At 48.1% G+C, this 14,859-nt stretch overlaps 1 protein-coding gene across 10 annotated transcripts in view; it reads left to right on the forward strand.

The window, feature by feature from the left end:
- The window catches only part of Tiam1 (TIAM Rac1 associated GEF 1), a 340,091-nt gene extending 327,066 nt beyond the window's left edge, over nucleotides 1-13,025 (forward strand). For all 10 annotated transcript variants that reach the window (XM_040750527.1, XM_040750528.1, XM_040750524.1 and 7 more), the window contains 5 exons: nucleotides 927-985; nucleotides 1,736-1,838; nucleotides 5,426-5,513; nucleotides 6,995-7,167; nucleotides 10,485-13,025. In XM_040750527.1, the coding sequence (XP_040606461.1) occupies nucleotides 927-985; nucleotides 1,736-1,838; nucleotides 5,426-5,513; nucleotides 6,995-7,167; nucleotides 10,485-10,954 (893 nt within the window). In that variant the 3' untranslated portion in view covers nucleotides 10,955-13,025. The remainder of the gene's footprint in view (nucleotides 1-926; nucleotides 986-1,735; nucleotides 1,839-5,425; nucleotides 5,514-6,994; nucleotides 7,168-10,484) is intronic.
- The last annotated feature ends 1,834 nt before the right edge of the window (nucleotides 13,026-14,859 follow it).

Below are 14,859 nucleotides of genomic sequence, written 5' to 3' on the forward strand. Positions count from 1 at the left end.
GCAGGGGGAGCAAACAGGAAATGGGGCAAGGCTGTGGCTGCCGGAGTCTTCCCCAGTAACGTACTTCCTCCAGCAAGGCTCCCACAGCTTTGGTAACCCGCCCACATAGGGCAGCCCACTAGGCGCTAAGTGTTTCAGTGCCCAAGCCTGCGGGGACCATTGTCTGGGATTAGTTGTCAGCATACGGATTTTGGGGGAGACAGACATTTAAACCGTGGCAGAGACGGACACAGAGGACCAGGGATGGACTGGACTCAACCTTTCCATCCCTCCCAGACGCCAACCCTGTGTCTCCTTTCAGATCCCTGCTGTGTTAACCATGCCTGGCATTGCTTAAGGAGTTCTCTGGAAGGAAGGCAATACATAACTTTACCATGCCTTCCCACCCTGTTTACTGGCTGGGAAGAAATGGGGTTACATCCCATTTCATTAACTCATTTTCATTTTCTGAGGTCAGAAAGGTGAATTTTATTTCCCGAATTATGGGCGCTGCCTGTGTTAGAGACAGAGTGAGGAGGGGAGATAAACCGAGGGGGACTTAATTTGCATAACTGCAAATCACCTTCAGCAGTTATTAGAGGCATTTGTTCTAGTCCTCCAGCTACTACAGTTAGTGCAGTTAAGTCATATATAACCTTAAAATAACAAGGTAAAACACACCTTTTTTGGGGGGGGGGTAGAGGGTATTTCCATTTATTTAGGCTCTCTCTACTTAGGTTAAAGGCAGGACCGTCTTTCCCAGCAGGCTTTGGCTTTCAGGTGTGGTAAATAAGGTCCAGGGTGGGTGGCATCCACCGCCGGGGATCTCCGTGCTCTCATAGCTGTAGCTGTAGCGGTACAGTACTGCCCTAAGTTAGCATAGTCAAAGGGCGTGGGGGAGACCAGCATTTCATGCCATGACCGCGTTTATTGCCTTTCACTTGCAGTCTTCAAAACTGCCGTGGTCCTCGTGTATAAAGATGGTTCCAAGCAGAAGAAGAAACTTGTAAGTGTTCCTGCTTCACCCTGTAGTTTCCATGTGCAAAGCTGAGTGTTCCCGCTTTACCCTGAAGTTTCCGTGTGCAAACCTGTGTTCCCGCTTCACCCTGTAGTTTCTGTGTGCAAACCTGTGAGTGTTCCTGCTTCACCCTGAGTTTCTGTGTGCAAACCTGAGTGTTCCTGCTTCACCCTCTACTTTCCGTGTGCAAACCTGAGTGTTCCCGCTTCACCCTCTAGTTTCTGTGTGCAAACCTGTGAGTGTTCTCGCTTCACTCTGTAATTTCCATGTGCCACTGTCTGCTTCTCAGCTGTATCTGCATAGTTTTACCACTATCAGCAAAAGCCTCTTCTCTCCTGTATAAGTGTTCCTAACCCTCTGGGGGGATCCTGACTGGCTTCCTCCTGGCAGACGGGCTCATGTGTAGGCATGCGAGTGAATACATACAGAGCCTCCCACAGCCAGAACCGTCCTAACGCCACTTCTGCCCTGTTGTAGTGCCCTTGCTTTTTTTGTATGGGATTCCCTTCCCTCTGTCCCCCTTGCATTTAATTAGCAGAGCCATTTGCACAGCCTCAGATGGCTCACTCAGCCTCTCACGTCTGCGGGTGTAACCCAGCGTGCGTTTGGGGGATGTGACGCTCCTCTGGCTGCCACCGATGCGCTGAGTTCCCGAGTCTTCAGTGATGTAGAAAGTGTGGGGCGCTGGTCCAGGGAGAGTACCTTACTCTAAGACAGAGGGCTGCCCCTTTCCCGCAGGTTGGCTCTCACAGGCTGTCAGTCTATGAGGAGTGGGACCCTTTCCGGTTTCGCCACATGATCCCTACCGAAGCTTTGCAAGTACGAGCTCTGCCAACTGCAGGTGAGCCCAGTGTGTAGCAGTCTTCCATTTCTTCTCATTTATATTAGAGGTGTGTGTGCATGTGTGTGTGTGCGTGTGTGTGTGTGTGTGTGCGCGTGCATGTGTACATGTGTGCATATGTGTGTCTATGCATGTGTGTGTGCATGTCTGTGTGCGTGTGTGTGTGTGCGTGCATGCACGTATGTGCAGTGTCACTTCTAGGGAGGAAAGAGGACACCTTGGAGCAGTTGTCTCCCTTCCTCTGCCGTGTGGGACTCAGACATCATCCGGGTGGGCGGCAGGCACCCTTACCTGCTAAGCCGTCTCTCTGGCCCTGGCCTGTGAGTTGTTCGTATACTCTTTCTGGGCCTGCCAGCCCATCTTTTTCCTTCTGTGCTTAACCACCTCTTCCCTCCATCTCCATTGCCTTGTATATTAATGGAAAATAGAACTATACGAAGTGTTATTAATTTTCTTAAAGATTTACTGTATGTGTGTGAGTGTTCTGCTTGCATGTATGTGTACGTACCATCCGTGTGCCTGGTGGTGCCTTTGGAGATGAGAAGAGGGCGTTAGATATTCTGGAACCTGAGTTCCAGATGTTTGTGACCCACCATATGGGTGCTGGGTCCCCTGCGAGAGCAACACGTGCTCTTAACTGCTGAGTGTAACGTGTCGTCTTCCCGCCAGCTGCCTTCCTCCCGCCGCTGTCCCTGCCCCCACGTAACACACGAGACACTGTATTAATTATGAAGCTGTTGGCCGTTTGCTATGGTTTCTTAAAGGCTAGCTCTGACTTAACTATTAGCCTGTAATTACTAACACATAGTTTTATAAGGACTTATCTTTCCGAGGACGCCATCCTGATGCCTCTTCTCCTCCCGGGATCACATGGCAATGCCTACTCTTGACTACATTTCCCAGAATCCTCCTCGAGTCCTAGTCCCACCTATCTTGCTTCCCTATTGGCCAACAGTGCTTTATTTATCAACCAATAAGACAAGCACATACACAGATGGATCCCTCCCCATCAGCTGAGCTATCTCCCTAGGCACCTTTTATTAAGAACTTAATATAATATATTTAATTATATTCACATCCCCCATCTGTCCCCAGATCTGCCCCCACTACCCCTTCCCAACTTCCTTCCCTCTAAACAAAACAAACAACCCAGTGACTTAACACGCCCAGTTTGTGTTGTCTATATATGCATGAGTGTGGGGACACCTACTAGGACATGGTGGACCGACCAAGGTCCCTATCCTTAAAGGAAACTGGCTTTCCTTCTCCTAGAAGGTGGGCTCTCGGTAGCTGCTCGGGTGGGGTAGGGGCTTGTGGGCTTCTCCTGTCTCCGTATTAGAATGTTCATTACACTACATCTTTTTAAGCAGCTTTATTAGCTAGTGAACTTTCTTCAGAGTTGTTCTAAGGGATTCAGGGTGGTTTGCTCCTCAGACTTGATTTACAGGTAAATTTGCAGGTGCTTTTGGATCATAGGCCTATAGCAGCTGTGATAGTATTTTGAGGTTTAGACACTTGAGTGCTATAGTAGAGTCTCTTTTTAAAAGTTGTTTTGTGTATTGGAGTTTAGTTTGCCTGTATTCTGTACACCGTGTGCCTGCAGTGCCTGCAGGAGCCAGAAGAGGGCGTCAGGCCCCCCGGAACTGGAGCTTCAGCTGCGAACTGCCCTGTAGGTGATGGGACATGAAGCTGGTCCTCTGGAAGGGCAGCTGGTTCTCTTCACCTCTGAGCCATCTCTCCAGCCCCTGGTGTCTGTATTTTTAATGCCATAGACTTAAGCGTTATCTGGTCATGTTTTCTCAGACCAGGTTTATAAATGTGGAGGCTGGTTTCTGTGGCAAGCTGTAGGCTTCTTTCTTAGCCAGGAATTTTGCCTGAATTAAGGACCAGACACATAAAGACTTCACATTCTGAAAACAAAGCAGCCTTTGTGATAATGACATTTCTCTCTCCCAACCTCTGTTTTTCATTCAAATCAGATTTAAAGCCTCTGGATAAAAGCATATTTTAATTGAATTAAAAAAAAAACTGGTCACAATGTTACATTATGAGGTACAGTCCAGTGGATTCAAGAACCAGTACTTGGAGGTTTCAGATTATTGTCTTAGTTTGGGGAATTTTGGCAGATGGAGAGTTAGCTGATGCAGTCACAGGGGAGGGTTGGTGGCCAGGCTTCTGAGTGGGTGAGACCGACTTCGAGGTGTAAGTGTCTGCAGTTAACGGTTCCTTTCACCAGCACTGAACACAGAGCAGCACTGTCGGCAGGACAGAGCTTCAGCCAGTAGAGCTGGCCCCCGATCCACGGGTTCCACACCGCGAGTTCAACCAACAGTAGCTGGCCGTTTGGGTAAAGGCACTCACCGCCAACCCTGATGACCTGAGTTTGATCCCCAGGATCCACATGGTGGAAGGAGAACACAGAATCTCACAAGTTGTTCTCTGGCTTTCACTTACAGGTGCACACGTGTGCATACGTGTGTGTGTGTGTGTGTGTGTGTGTGTGTGTGTGTGTGTGCTCGTAGTGAATTCATGAATGTTAAACGATATTTTTTAAAAACACAGAGAGCAGTTTCTTACTTTTTTGCAATACTATAGCTTTTCAGTGGGCATGGTGAGTTGGCTAGGGGTGGAGTCTGTTTAAATTGCCTGGATAGCCTATCTGGGCATTAGATGTGGTCACATAAGGAGAAGACTCCCAAACCATACACCAGAGGGGCGTCTTTGTGTCCTTGGCCTGATGAAGGCATGCACTGGAGTCCTAGGCATGTTTAGTCTGGAAGAACTTATCACCCGACTGAAATAGTTCAGCTCAAGAGGCTTCTTCAGTGTGAATTAGAACCACTTTCGGAACGGTGGTTCTCAGCCTTCTTAACGCTGCAACCCTTGAACACAGTTCCTCCTGTTGTAGTGGCCCCTGACCATAAAATTATTTTCATTGCTACTTCATAGCTCTAGTTTTCCTGCTGTTATGAATCATAACGTAAATACCTGTGTTTTCTGATGGTCTTAGATGACCCCTGTGGAAGGGTCTTTAGACCCCAATGGAGTTGTGACCCACGGGTCGAAAACTGTTCTTTTAGACCATTTAGAAGATTTTCACGTTTTTTAAATGTTTATTTTATGTTTTTGTTTGTGTGTGTGTCTGTGTGTGCACACTTGTGTATGTGTGTGTGTGTGTATGTGTAGGGCTTGCAGAGGCCAGAAGAGGGCGTCAAGTCCCTTGGAGCTGGAGTCACGGGTGATTATAAGTCACCTGGCGTGTGTGTTGGGAGCCTCACCCCCTCCCCGCCCCCGTCTTCTGCAAGAGCCTGAAGCTCTTCGCCGCCTCACCATCTCTCCAGCCTCTTCTGCACTGAATCATCATCATCATCATCATTATTATTTTGTTGCTGCTGCTGCTGTTGTTTTTACAGCGCTCACTGAGCTTCTGTGCCTGTCTCTTTAACTCAGGATTGGAGTGATGTAACGTTGGTCTCAGGCTGCTTTGCTCTGTCTTAGCAGATACCAAGCCTGAGCCGCTCACCTGTGAGAAATGTAAACAAGTCTACTAAAATACGCCTAACCTGCCATTATTTTAACTTACGTAGACGCAGAGGCAAACGCGGTCTGTGAGATTGTCCACGTGAAGTCGGAGTCGGAAGGGAGGCCGGAGCGGGTGTTCCACCTCTGCTGCAGGTGAGCCAGGGCCTGGGACGTCAGGCGCCGGCCCGGACACTGTCCTCCTTCCGTTGGTCCTGCAGACCAGCCCATGCCTCCTCCTCTCAGGGAGTTACCGCTTGCCAAATAATGGTGGCCGTGTAAAGGAAAACGGCTTCGTTAGAATGCACACAGGAGCCCGGCTCCTTTCCCGGCCTTCTGAAGGGGGTTTCCGATGCGTTGGGCACTCTGAAGAGGACGGTCTTCCCGTCTCTACGCTCTGCAGAGGGGGGCTGGAGAGGTTGCCTGGGGTGCTCGTCTGTTACTTGGGTACATTGTTTGTGCATCTCTGAGAGTCTGCTGCATGAGAGGTGGGGGCTGAGCCTCCCTAGTGATCTTCACCTGTAGACCCCCCTCAACGCAGGGACGTCGGCCCTGTGGACCACAGGCAGATCCTGTAATGTGGGTTTCTCTCCTTTATTGTTATCATTAATTCTTCCCTCTCCTTGTCCTGTCTTTTCCTCTGTGAGTGTAAAAATGGCAGACGCCATCCTCTTTGACTTTAGATAGGATCCATATTGAATTAATCATGTGTACTCAGTAATTAACTCAATGTTTATGATCTAGTACTCCACAGAGTAGTAGATAAAGTGTGTGCACGTGTGAGTGTGTCATGCACGAATGTGTTGTGTGTATGCACACACAACATACTCAATGTAAGAATAACTCTCGCCTAGAAGCTATTTTTCTGCCATGAGAACTAGGACTTAGAAGATTCATAGTTCTTAAGACTCTAGCCTTCAATACTTAGTGTGTGGGTCAGGCCGTGGGAGGGGTTGCTGCTTAATGGGTGAGAGCGAGCATACTGTAGTCATCAGGGAGCACACTCTAGTCATCAGGGAGCACACTGTAGTCATGGAGGGGAGCACTGTGTAGTCATCAGGGGAGCACACTGTAGTCATGGAGGGGGGCACTGTGTAGTCATCAGGGGAGCACACTGTAGTCATGGAGGGGAGCACTGTGCAGTCATCAGGGGAGCACACTGTCTTTATTGAGGGGAGCACACTGTAGTCATGGAGGGGAGCACTGTGTAGTCATCATGGGAGCACACTGTAGCCATCGAGGGGAGCACACTGTGTAATCATCGAGGGTGAGCTGCAGAGCGGCAGCAGGCTTGTCGTTCATTTTTCCTTAGTGACATTTTACGTGTAAAGCTGTGACTTGAGTATAAAGAGCATAAGTTTGCTAACTTCCTGGTAGAGAACACCTTTGTCGATGATCTGTTCACCATGTGGGATTCTGTCCCTGGTTGGCTGTAGAAGACGATTTGCAAAGCATGAAGGGACGAGAGGTTGTGTCTTTTGTCTCTGCCCTAAGGAGGCAGCTCGGTGTAGACGTTTGGGTCGCCATCACCTCTTTGGCGTTTGCCCTCGGGATGTTTGTTTGGCGGCAATTGATGGCATTACACAATCCCTCTGTTGAGTGCTGGCCTCCTAAGTGTCTAACTCTTCTTTTCGTAGCTCCCCAGAGAGCCGAAAGGATTTCCTGAAGGCTGTGCATTCGATCCTCCGAGATAAACACAGAAGACAGCTCCTGAAAACGGAAAGCCTTCCCTCATCCCAGCAGTATGTCCCTTTCGGAGGCAAGAGATTGTGTGCGCTTAAAGGCGCCAGGCCAGCCATGAGCAGGGCAGGTACTATGGGGATTCAGACCTACAAGATCCCCGTCACCCCAACTCCACTGTAGGACTCCAGGGAGCAGGAGCTAGGTGTGGCCTTCCAGGGACTAACGTAGGGCACACTGTTCCACGGTGTGAGGCTCGTTGTCTTGTCTCCTTTTGGTCCTGGGGACCCTTCCCTTCCTTTGCTCTCCTTCCCTTCCCTCCTCCTTCCCCTGCTGCCTTCCTTTTGGCTGGTGAGCTCCCCTGTCATTGGCCAAGCCAGCAAGCCAATGCATCCTCTTGTGGAAGGGTTCCTCTTAGCCTGCTTACGGAATGAGAGTCTCCGCTTTGCATGACACAAGCAGTGAGCTAGGTGTCCGCAGGGTCGTAGCCCACTGTTCTGAGACCTGGCAGGAAGACACAGCCTGTTCTCAGTGAGGATTCCACGCCCGGGTAGACCAGATGATGCAGAGGAGGTTGTCCCCGCTTTGTACCCGCAACTGTAGTTTCGGTCTCATTGTTGGCTTGGGGAAGGTTTCAGTTGCTACTGGAAAGGAAGAATGAGGAGTTTAACTGGTCCCCAGTAAATGCTCTTAGAGGACTTACCCCACGTCTCTGGAGCAGCGAGGAACACCATTGCTACCATGTGCAAATGGCCACAGACCATACCAGGAAGAGTGATAATTTTCCTAACACCGGACTTAATGCCATCAACAGTCTAATCACTCCTTTCCTAAGGTGCAGCCCAGAGCTTCTCAGAGAAGGGTCCAGTGAAAGAAATTGCCTTTACATTAGCAAAAAACACTTTTTTTCTACCTTCAACCCAATCACCTTTCTACCAGCAGCGGCTCATGAGGAGCTGTGACTCACTGAAGAATTCATAGGCACACTCTGTCTTGATGTAGGCTGTTGCATTCTTCAGGTACCTTGAGTTTAGCTAATGAATGCTGGTGGAGGCTGCCTTCAGTCTGCCCTTCATCCAGTTGCTGTGCTCACTGAAAACCTATAACCCAGTACCCCCAAACTGTAAGCTCTTCCAAATAGCCTGAGAGTCATGCATATATCCATACCCACAGTTTCTCAAGGTCTGCCCCTATAAAATCAGTTCATCACCTTATAGCAAGACAGACATTTTTTGAAGTGTTCTATGTGCTGTTCTTGCCTACTGAGATATTTAATTGGGAAATATACTCCAACCTCAGGGACACTAACCACTAATGACTAGGCTTTGGTTGTTAGCTTAGGAACCTAAATTCAGAAGTATATTTGAAAAAAAGAGAAAAAAAAGAAGCGAAACACACACACACACACACACACACACACACACTTACCTATGGGATATACCAAAGTTTTTCCATTCCCTGTCCTAAACCATTATGAATATCAAGAAGAAGCCATGATACCATAACCCATTGGATTTGTCTGATTGAAAGGTTTTTTGTTTTTGTTTTTTTTTTCTGCCTGATGGCTCATTTTTGGCTGAAAACCATTTCTATTCACTCTGCTTTTGAAGTAACCCACTATCATCTAGTATCCTTGTTCCAACGATTTATAAAATGGCACTTCAGGGGGTTCAGGCAGAGACTGTCTCCCTGAGACAGAGAGGGCCCCACTAACGCGAGCTGGGTGGCTAAGTGTCCTTTTCATAAAGGACAGATGAACCCTGATTCCTTCTGCACGTCATAAAGGGTGTGCCACTTGGATAGCATCTGCTCTAGAGTGTGATTACTTCAGCCCGTGACTGAGTTAAACTTTCTCATATTCTGCAACTTTCTTATGAAAAAAACGTGAGACTCACGGATCAGCTAAAAGAGTTTGTACCTGTATTTATATTCTATAATTAATATTTTGCTGTAGTGTCACTGTTGCTTGACAGTCTGTCATCTGTATGTACCATTTTACTGTGACACATTTCAAAGGTACAGACATGAGCGCACTTGGCCCCTAAGTACTCCGTCATGAAGCTCACATGCGTTTCCAGTAGGCCAGGAGTGAGTTGGTGCCACGTGAATGTAGTGACTGGGGAAAACCAGGGTGGCTCAGAGAGAATAGACATTTTTACACACACACACACACACACACACACACACACACACACACACACACACGCCCTGTGGAGAAGTCGTTTTTCATCTCCTGTTTTGACGGGGATTTGGTCCTCTTTCCCCCTTTAAGCAAGAGCAGTGTCCATTTGTCCAGTGTTAATGGAGTTAGTGGAGCACCTGGGGTGCTGACCACAGGCATCGATCCTCTCACTGGTTCCAGGACAGCGGCTCCCACCCGGTGTGTGAGGCGCTCGCTCTGCGGAACGCCTGTGCTGCATTTCACCTCAGGGTACCCAGTTCAGCGGCCACTTCACTCCTCCAGGAGAAGTGGTGTCGTTTTCACGAGTGTGCGCGCGCGTGCGTGCGTGCGTGCGTGCGTGCGTGCGTGCACCAGTGTGTGTGCCTGGAGCATTCGCTGCACTGTTTGCTCGCTGCCGTTAGTAATCCCGACTTCCTGGAGAACAGTGGGGTGAATGAATAAGCGCGAAGATTTTAACTTTCAGTAACGTTCTGTGGCACTTTGTTCCCCAGTGCTGGAGTGGTATCTGTTATTTATTTCCCATTCCACTCAGGTGCTGGTATTATAGTCACGCTGTAGAAGAATTGGCGGTTGACAGCGTGTAGTTAGGCACTGGGACAGAGGCTGTGTGTGCTTAGCCTCCGAGTTCCTATTGGACCTTAGCAGAGAGGGCACACAAGGTGAATTGATAGCGGTGTCTCTGGCCGCCGGTTTTCTGTATACAATCTCCAAGAGAGTGTGGTGCCCTCTGTCTAACTGCAGGTCCTCAAGAAACCTTTTGTTCAGGTCCTCAAGAAAGCAGTGTCACAGCCAAGTGTGCTCCCGACAGCACAGTGGTCTCTACACAGAAAGCAAAACCTAGAACCTCTCTCGGGCTTACCGAAGACCTCTATTGTAGCTAAATGACCCTGGGATAACCCCGGGGCGCCTCTGCAGCTCTGTGTCATGGGCGCGGTTGTATTGCGGACAGTGCTCATCCAATATTGAGGGAAGCAGCAGCTGCCTGCGTTGCCCGTCTTGTGGGTGCCCAGGTCAGAGTAGAATATTCCCTCCCCCATAACCTACATCCTTTAGTGTTTTTGACCCTCACCCCTTAGTCTCTGGTCTACCCTTATAGCATCTTTAGTTCAGAGATCTGATCAAGGTAGACACCAGGACGGGAAGGGCCAGACCTGAAACTCCTGAAGCCCATTTACCTCGTATGTTTCTTTTTTTGCTTGTTGGATTTTCATCTCATGGTAAAGCGTGTGGGGGTTTATTTCTTCTATTTTTGTGTGTGTGCGCAGTGTCTGCCCCAAGTAAGTCTCTTGGGAGGAGGCGGCGGCGACTGGCTCGAAACAGGTTTACCATTGACTCCGACGCCATCTCTGCTAGCAGCCCGGAGAAAGAGCCCCAGCAGCCCCCCGGTGGTGGGGACACTGACCGCTGGGTAGAGGAACAGTTTGATCTGGCTCAGTATGAGGAGCAGGGTGACATCAAGGAGACAGACATTCTCAGTGACGACGACGAGTTCTGTGAGTCCCTGAAGTGCACCTCAGTGGACAGAGACCTGCAGGAGCAGCTTCAGGCTGCCTCCATCAGCCAGCGGGCCCGAGGACGGAGGACCCTCGATAGCCACGCCTCCCGCATGACACAGCTCAAGAAACAAGCCGCCCTGTCGGGCATCAATGGAGGCCTGGAGAGCGCAAGCGAGGAAGTCATTTGGGTTAGGCGTGAAGACTTTGCCCCCTCCAGGAAACTGAACACCGAGATCTGACGATCCTGTCTCTCTAGAGACCGTGTATAGATACGATGCCGGCTCCGCCCTCACTCCGCTCACCCTCCCGTGCCGTCCACGAGAATGTTCCCTTAGGTCGCACTCTTGCACACAGATTTTTGGCAGCTGATTCGGGGTCTGAAGCCATGTAACCACCCACCTTTACCGTTCTTAATGACATCGGAGAGAATTGTTCAGAATCCCAGCTAAGCTCAAGTCCTACCCTCTGTGTGTTACCAAGGGCTTTTGTTATTCTCATTTCATCAGGGCCTGAAGAATTAGAGCAAAGAATCTATAGTACTGGAGATCAAACTGTCCCCGCCCCAGCAGTCGAAGTAAAGCATCTGAGGGACAGGATAGCGTACACACAGATGTCACAGCTTGTGTTCTCGGAATTCAGTCTCTCAGCTGGGGAAGAACGACCTTCAAACACACACACACACACACACACACACACACACACACACACAGAACAATTTGAAACATCTGTACAGCCGGCAGTGTTTGGACTCAGCCCTCTTCAGTGTCTGAGCATACCTGTGTATTTTAAGAATGTGTGAGGAAAGGGTGGTCGCTTCTGTTTGATGAGCCTTGTATTATTTTTTCCTTTATGTCTATAGCTGGTCTTAACTCTGTCAGTGTTTGAAAGCTCTAGTTTTGCAGAGAATTATAAAGATGCCACACTCTTGGGAAAGAGATCCAAATTTATGAGAGAGAGAGAGAGAGAGAGAGAGAGAGAGAGAGAGAGAGAGAGAGAGAGAGAGAGAGAGAAAAGAAACACTATTTTTTGTATTTTCCTTGAGATGCAGAAGTACAAAGAGATGAGAATTTTACAGTGTTAGGTGTAACTCAGTCTGAAGATGAATATATACCCTTTGGCAGAGCGAGAGAGGCGCGATGACTTTATATTTATATATAAATGGCCAACAAGAAGCTCATGCTAAGAGGAAACATTCCCTCCCCAAACAGATTTTTTTAAATGTATGATTCTATATTTGAGATGGGAGTTTGGTTGGATTACAGGGACAGGGAATGGGGTAGCGTGTGTGTGTGTGTGTGTGTGTGTGTGTGTGTGTGTTTCACAAGGCAGGAGAGGGGAGCCTCCTTTTCATGGGGTTGCCATGGTGATCATTGTTTTTTTTTTCCCCATCAAAACTGCACCTTCATCCATAGATGATTTCCCCCTTCCCTGACAGCCCATGACCAAATCTCAGAACCTCTTCACACACATCCTCTGTGGCTAACATTTACTTCATGCCAACGAAACAGGGTAAACTGGCTTAGGGGCCTAATCTTCCAAATGGATGTCCAAATAGGAAGGGCAGAAACCCATTATAGCACTTTCATTTAAAAAAAAAAAGGTTTATAGCTTTGTGTTCCTCTTCCTCCCCATTTCATGATGTCCATTCCCTAAGAAGGGTTTAAATAATATGAAAACTTTCATTTTGGAAATAAAAAAAAAATATATATATATATATATATATATATATCTATTTGGTGTTTGATACATCGGTAGGTACTTTAAAGACCTGAATTTTATAGTAGCTTTAGCAATTATATTTTATAAGAATCAGTTATGACTTTATATTTCCAGATAGAGAGTTCAGAACACGATGCTCTAAGCCCCCTCCCCCGCTTGCTTTCCTGCCTTCCCATTCCCTCTCCTCCCCCGTTTCGGGTTTCTAGGGCTTTGAGCTTGGTCTTTTCAAAGTTTTATTCTATTAAAGTTTTTGCTATATCTTCTGGTTTTCTTAAAAAGCTTTAGAATGGTTTCTATACCCTTTGTATCCCCTCATTGTTCATACCGTCTCGGGGTCGATTGCGTCCAGATGGGGAGCGGAAGCAGAGGTGTGGAGTAGTCTGGTCTCCCTGCAACACGTCCATTGGAAATACGGGAAAGCCTGGTGCTTTGCGCGGTGTCGTTGGCTCCTGTACATAAGGTGACGCTGTGTCTACGTCAGAAGTTCTTATATATTTCTTTTATAAGCCGAAAGAAGGTCTATTTTTATGTTTTTAGGTCTATGGATGGAACGTTGTAAATGCCTGTCTAACAATAAAAGTACTAAAAGGGGCCTGGGTGACCCTGTGCCTTTTTGGATAAAATGATGAGGATGACGTAAATGTAGGAGAGAAAATTCCTGCAATTGTGTTTTCTTCTTAAATTACATCTGTGTGTGTGTCTGTCTGTCTGTCCGTCTGTCTGTCTTTGTGTACAGAGGTTATGTGTGTATATGTGTTCATGCTTGTGCACATGTATGTCATGGTGTGCCTGTGGAGGTTAGAAGGACAGCCACTCTGTGTATGTGTCTGTCTGTCTGTCTCTGTGTGTGTGTACCTGTCTCTGTACAGAGGTTAGAGGCACAGCCCACAGAGTGAGTGTGTGTGTGTGTCTGTCTGTGTCTATGTGCATGTTCATGCCTGTCACATGCATGTCATGGTGTGATTGGAGGTTAGAAGGACAGCCCACAGTGTGTGTGTGTGTGTGTATGTGCGTGCTCATGCCTGTCACATGCATGTCATGGTGTGATGGGAGGTTAGAAGGACAGCCCACAGTGTGTGTGTGTGTGTATGTGCGTGCTCATGCCTGTCACATGCATGTCATGGTGTGATTGGAGGTTAGAAGGACAGCCCACAGTGTGTGTGTGTGTGTGTGTGTGTGTGTGTGTATGTGCGTGCTCATGCCTGTCACATGCATGTCATGGTGTGATTGGAGGTTAGACGGACAGCCCACAGAGGCCACTCCTTCCTTCCATAAGCATCCCAGAGACTGAACTCAGGTAGTCAGGCATAGTAGATTGGCTTTACCTGCTAGCCCGTCTTGGTGGCCTGTGATCTTTTTCTTTTAAACTATTTCTGTGGCCAGGCATGGAGGCACCTGCCTGTCATCTCAGCACTCAGGAGGCAGAGCAAGTGTGGCCATCAGGGATATATAGCCAGTCGCATGTTAGACAGGGCTCCATAGTGAGGCCTTGTCTCCAGAAAAGAAAAAACGAAGTGGCTGTTGTGACCTTCAAGGGAAAGATGTTTGGCAAAGCTTGAAGTTTTAACCAATAAATAAATAATATTAAACTTCTTGGTCTAGGGTGGTCAGTGCTGACGGTATTCAGTGGAATATTTAAAAAGGCATGCAGTTGGGAGGGGGTGTGTTGACTGGGATACAGGGGACTTGGAGAGTGGAGATGGTATATATGATCATATTTCCTGTACTCATGAATGAAATTCTCAATTGTATATATATATTAAAATCCTGGTCTAAAGATTTGGATAATAAGAAACCCAAAACAGGGCTAGGAGTGGTGGAGGTGGTGGTGCACACCTTTAATCCCAGCACTCGGGAGGCAGAGGCAGGCGAATCTCTGAGCTCAAGGCCAACCTGGTCTATAAACGAGTTCCAGGACAGCCAGGGCTACATGGTGAGACCTTGTTTCTAGCAAACAAAAAGAAACACAAAACACAAATCTATTACCAAGAACCGTGTGTTAGCCCCCCCATGAGGATGCTTGAGACACATAATAAATGATACAGTCTTAGCTTGTACAGCACAGCACACAGACCGCCCCGTACACTCACATGTAAACCGTCTCTGGGTTGCTTGTAGTACCTGGGAGAACACACGCCATATGGACAGTCTCTGTCGCTGTGTGGTGGTGCAGAAATGATGGCAAAAAAGGTCCGCGTCTAAACGTTTAAACCAGGTGCAGGGTTTTGTTTTGTTTTTTTCGCAAATAATTTTTAGTTCACGGTTGGTGCAATCCAGATTTCATTTCCCTTCTCCTGCCCTCTCCTGGTGTGAGCAGGTTGAGGGGTCCCCAGGAAAGCTTGGGGTGCAGTGTAGAGTTCAGACAGGCCTACACGGGTCAAGTTGACGCACTGTACTGTCACTAGGGGTCCTGCTGAAACTCAAG

Source organism: Mesocricetus auratus, unplaced genomic scaffold (genome assembly GCF_017639785.1).
Source record: "Mesocricetus auratus isolate SY011 unplaced genomic scaffold, BCM_Maur_2.0 Super-Scaffold_100008, whole genome shotgun sequence".
Lineage (NCBI taxonomy): Eukaryota > Metazoa > Chordata > Mammalia > Rodentia > Cricetidae > Mesocricetus > Mesocricetus auratus.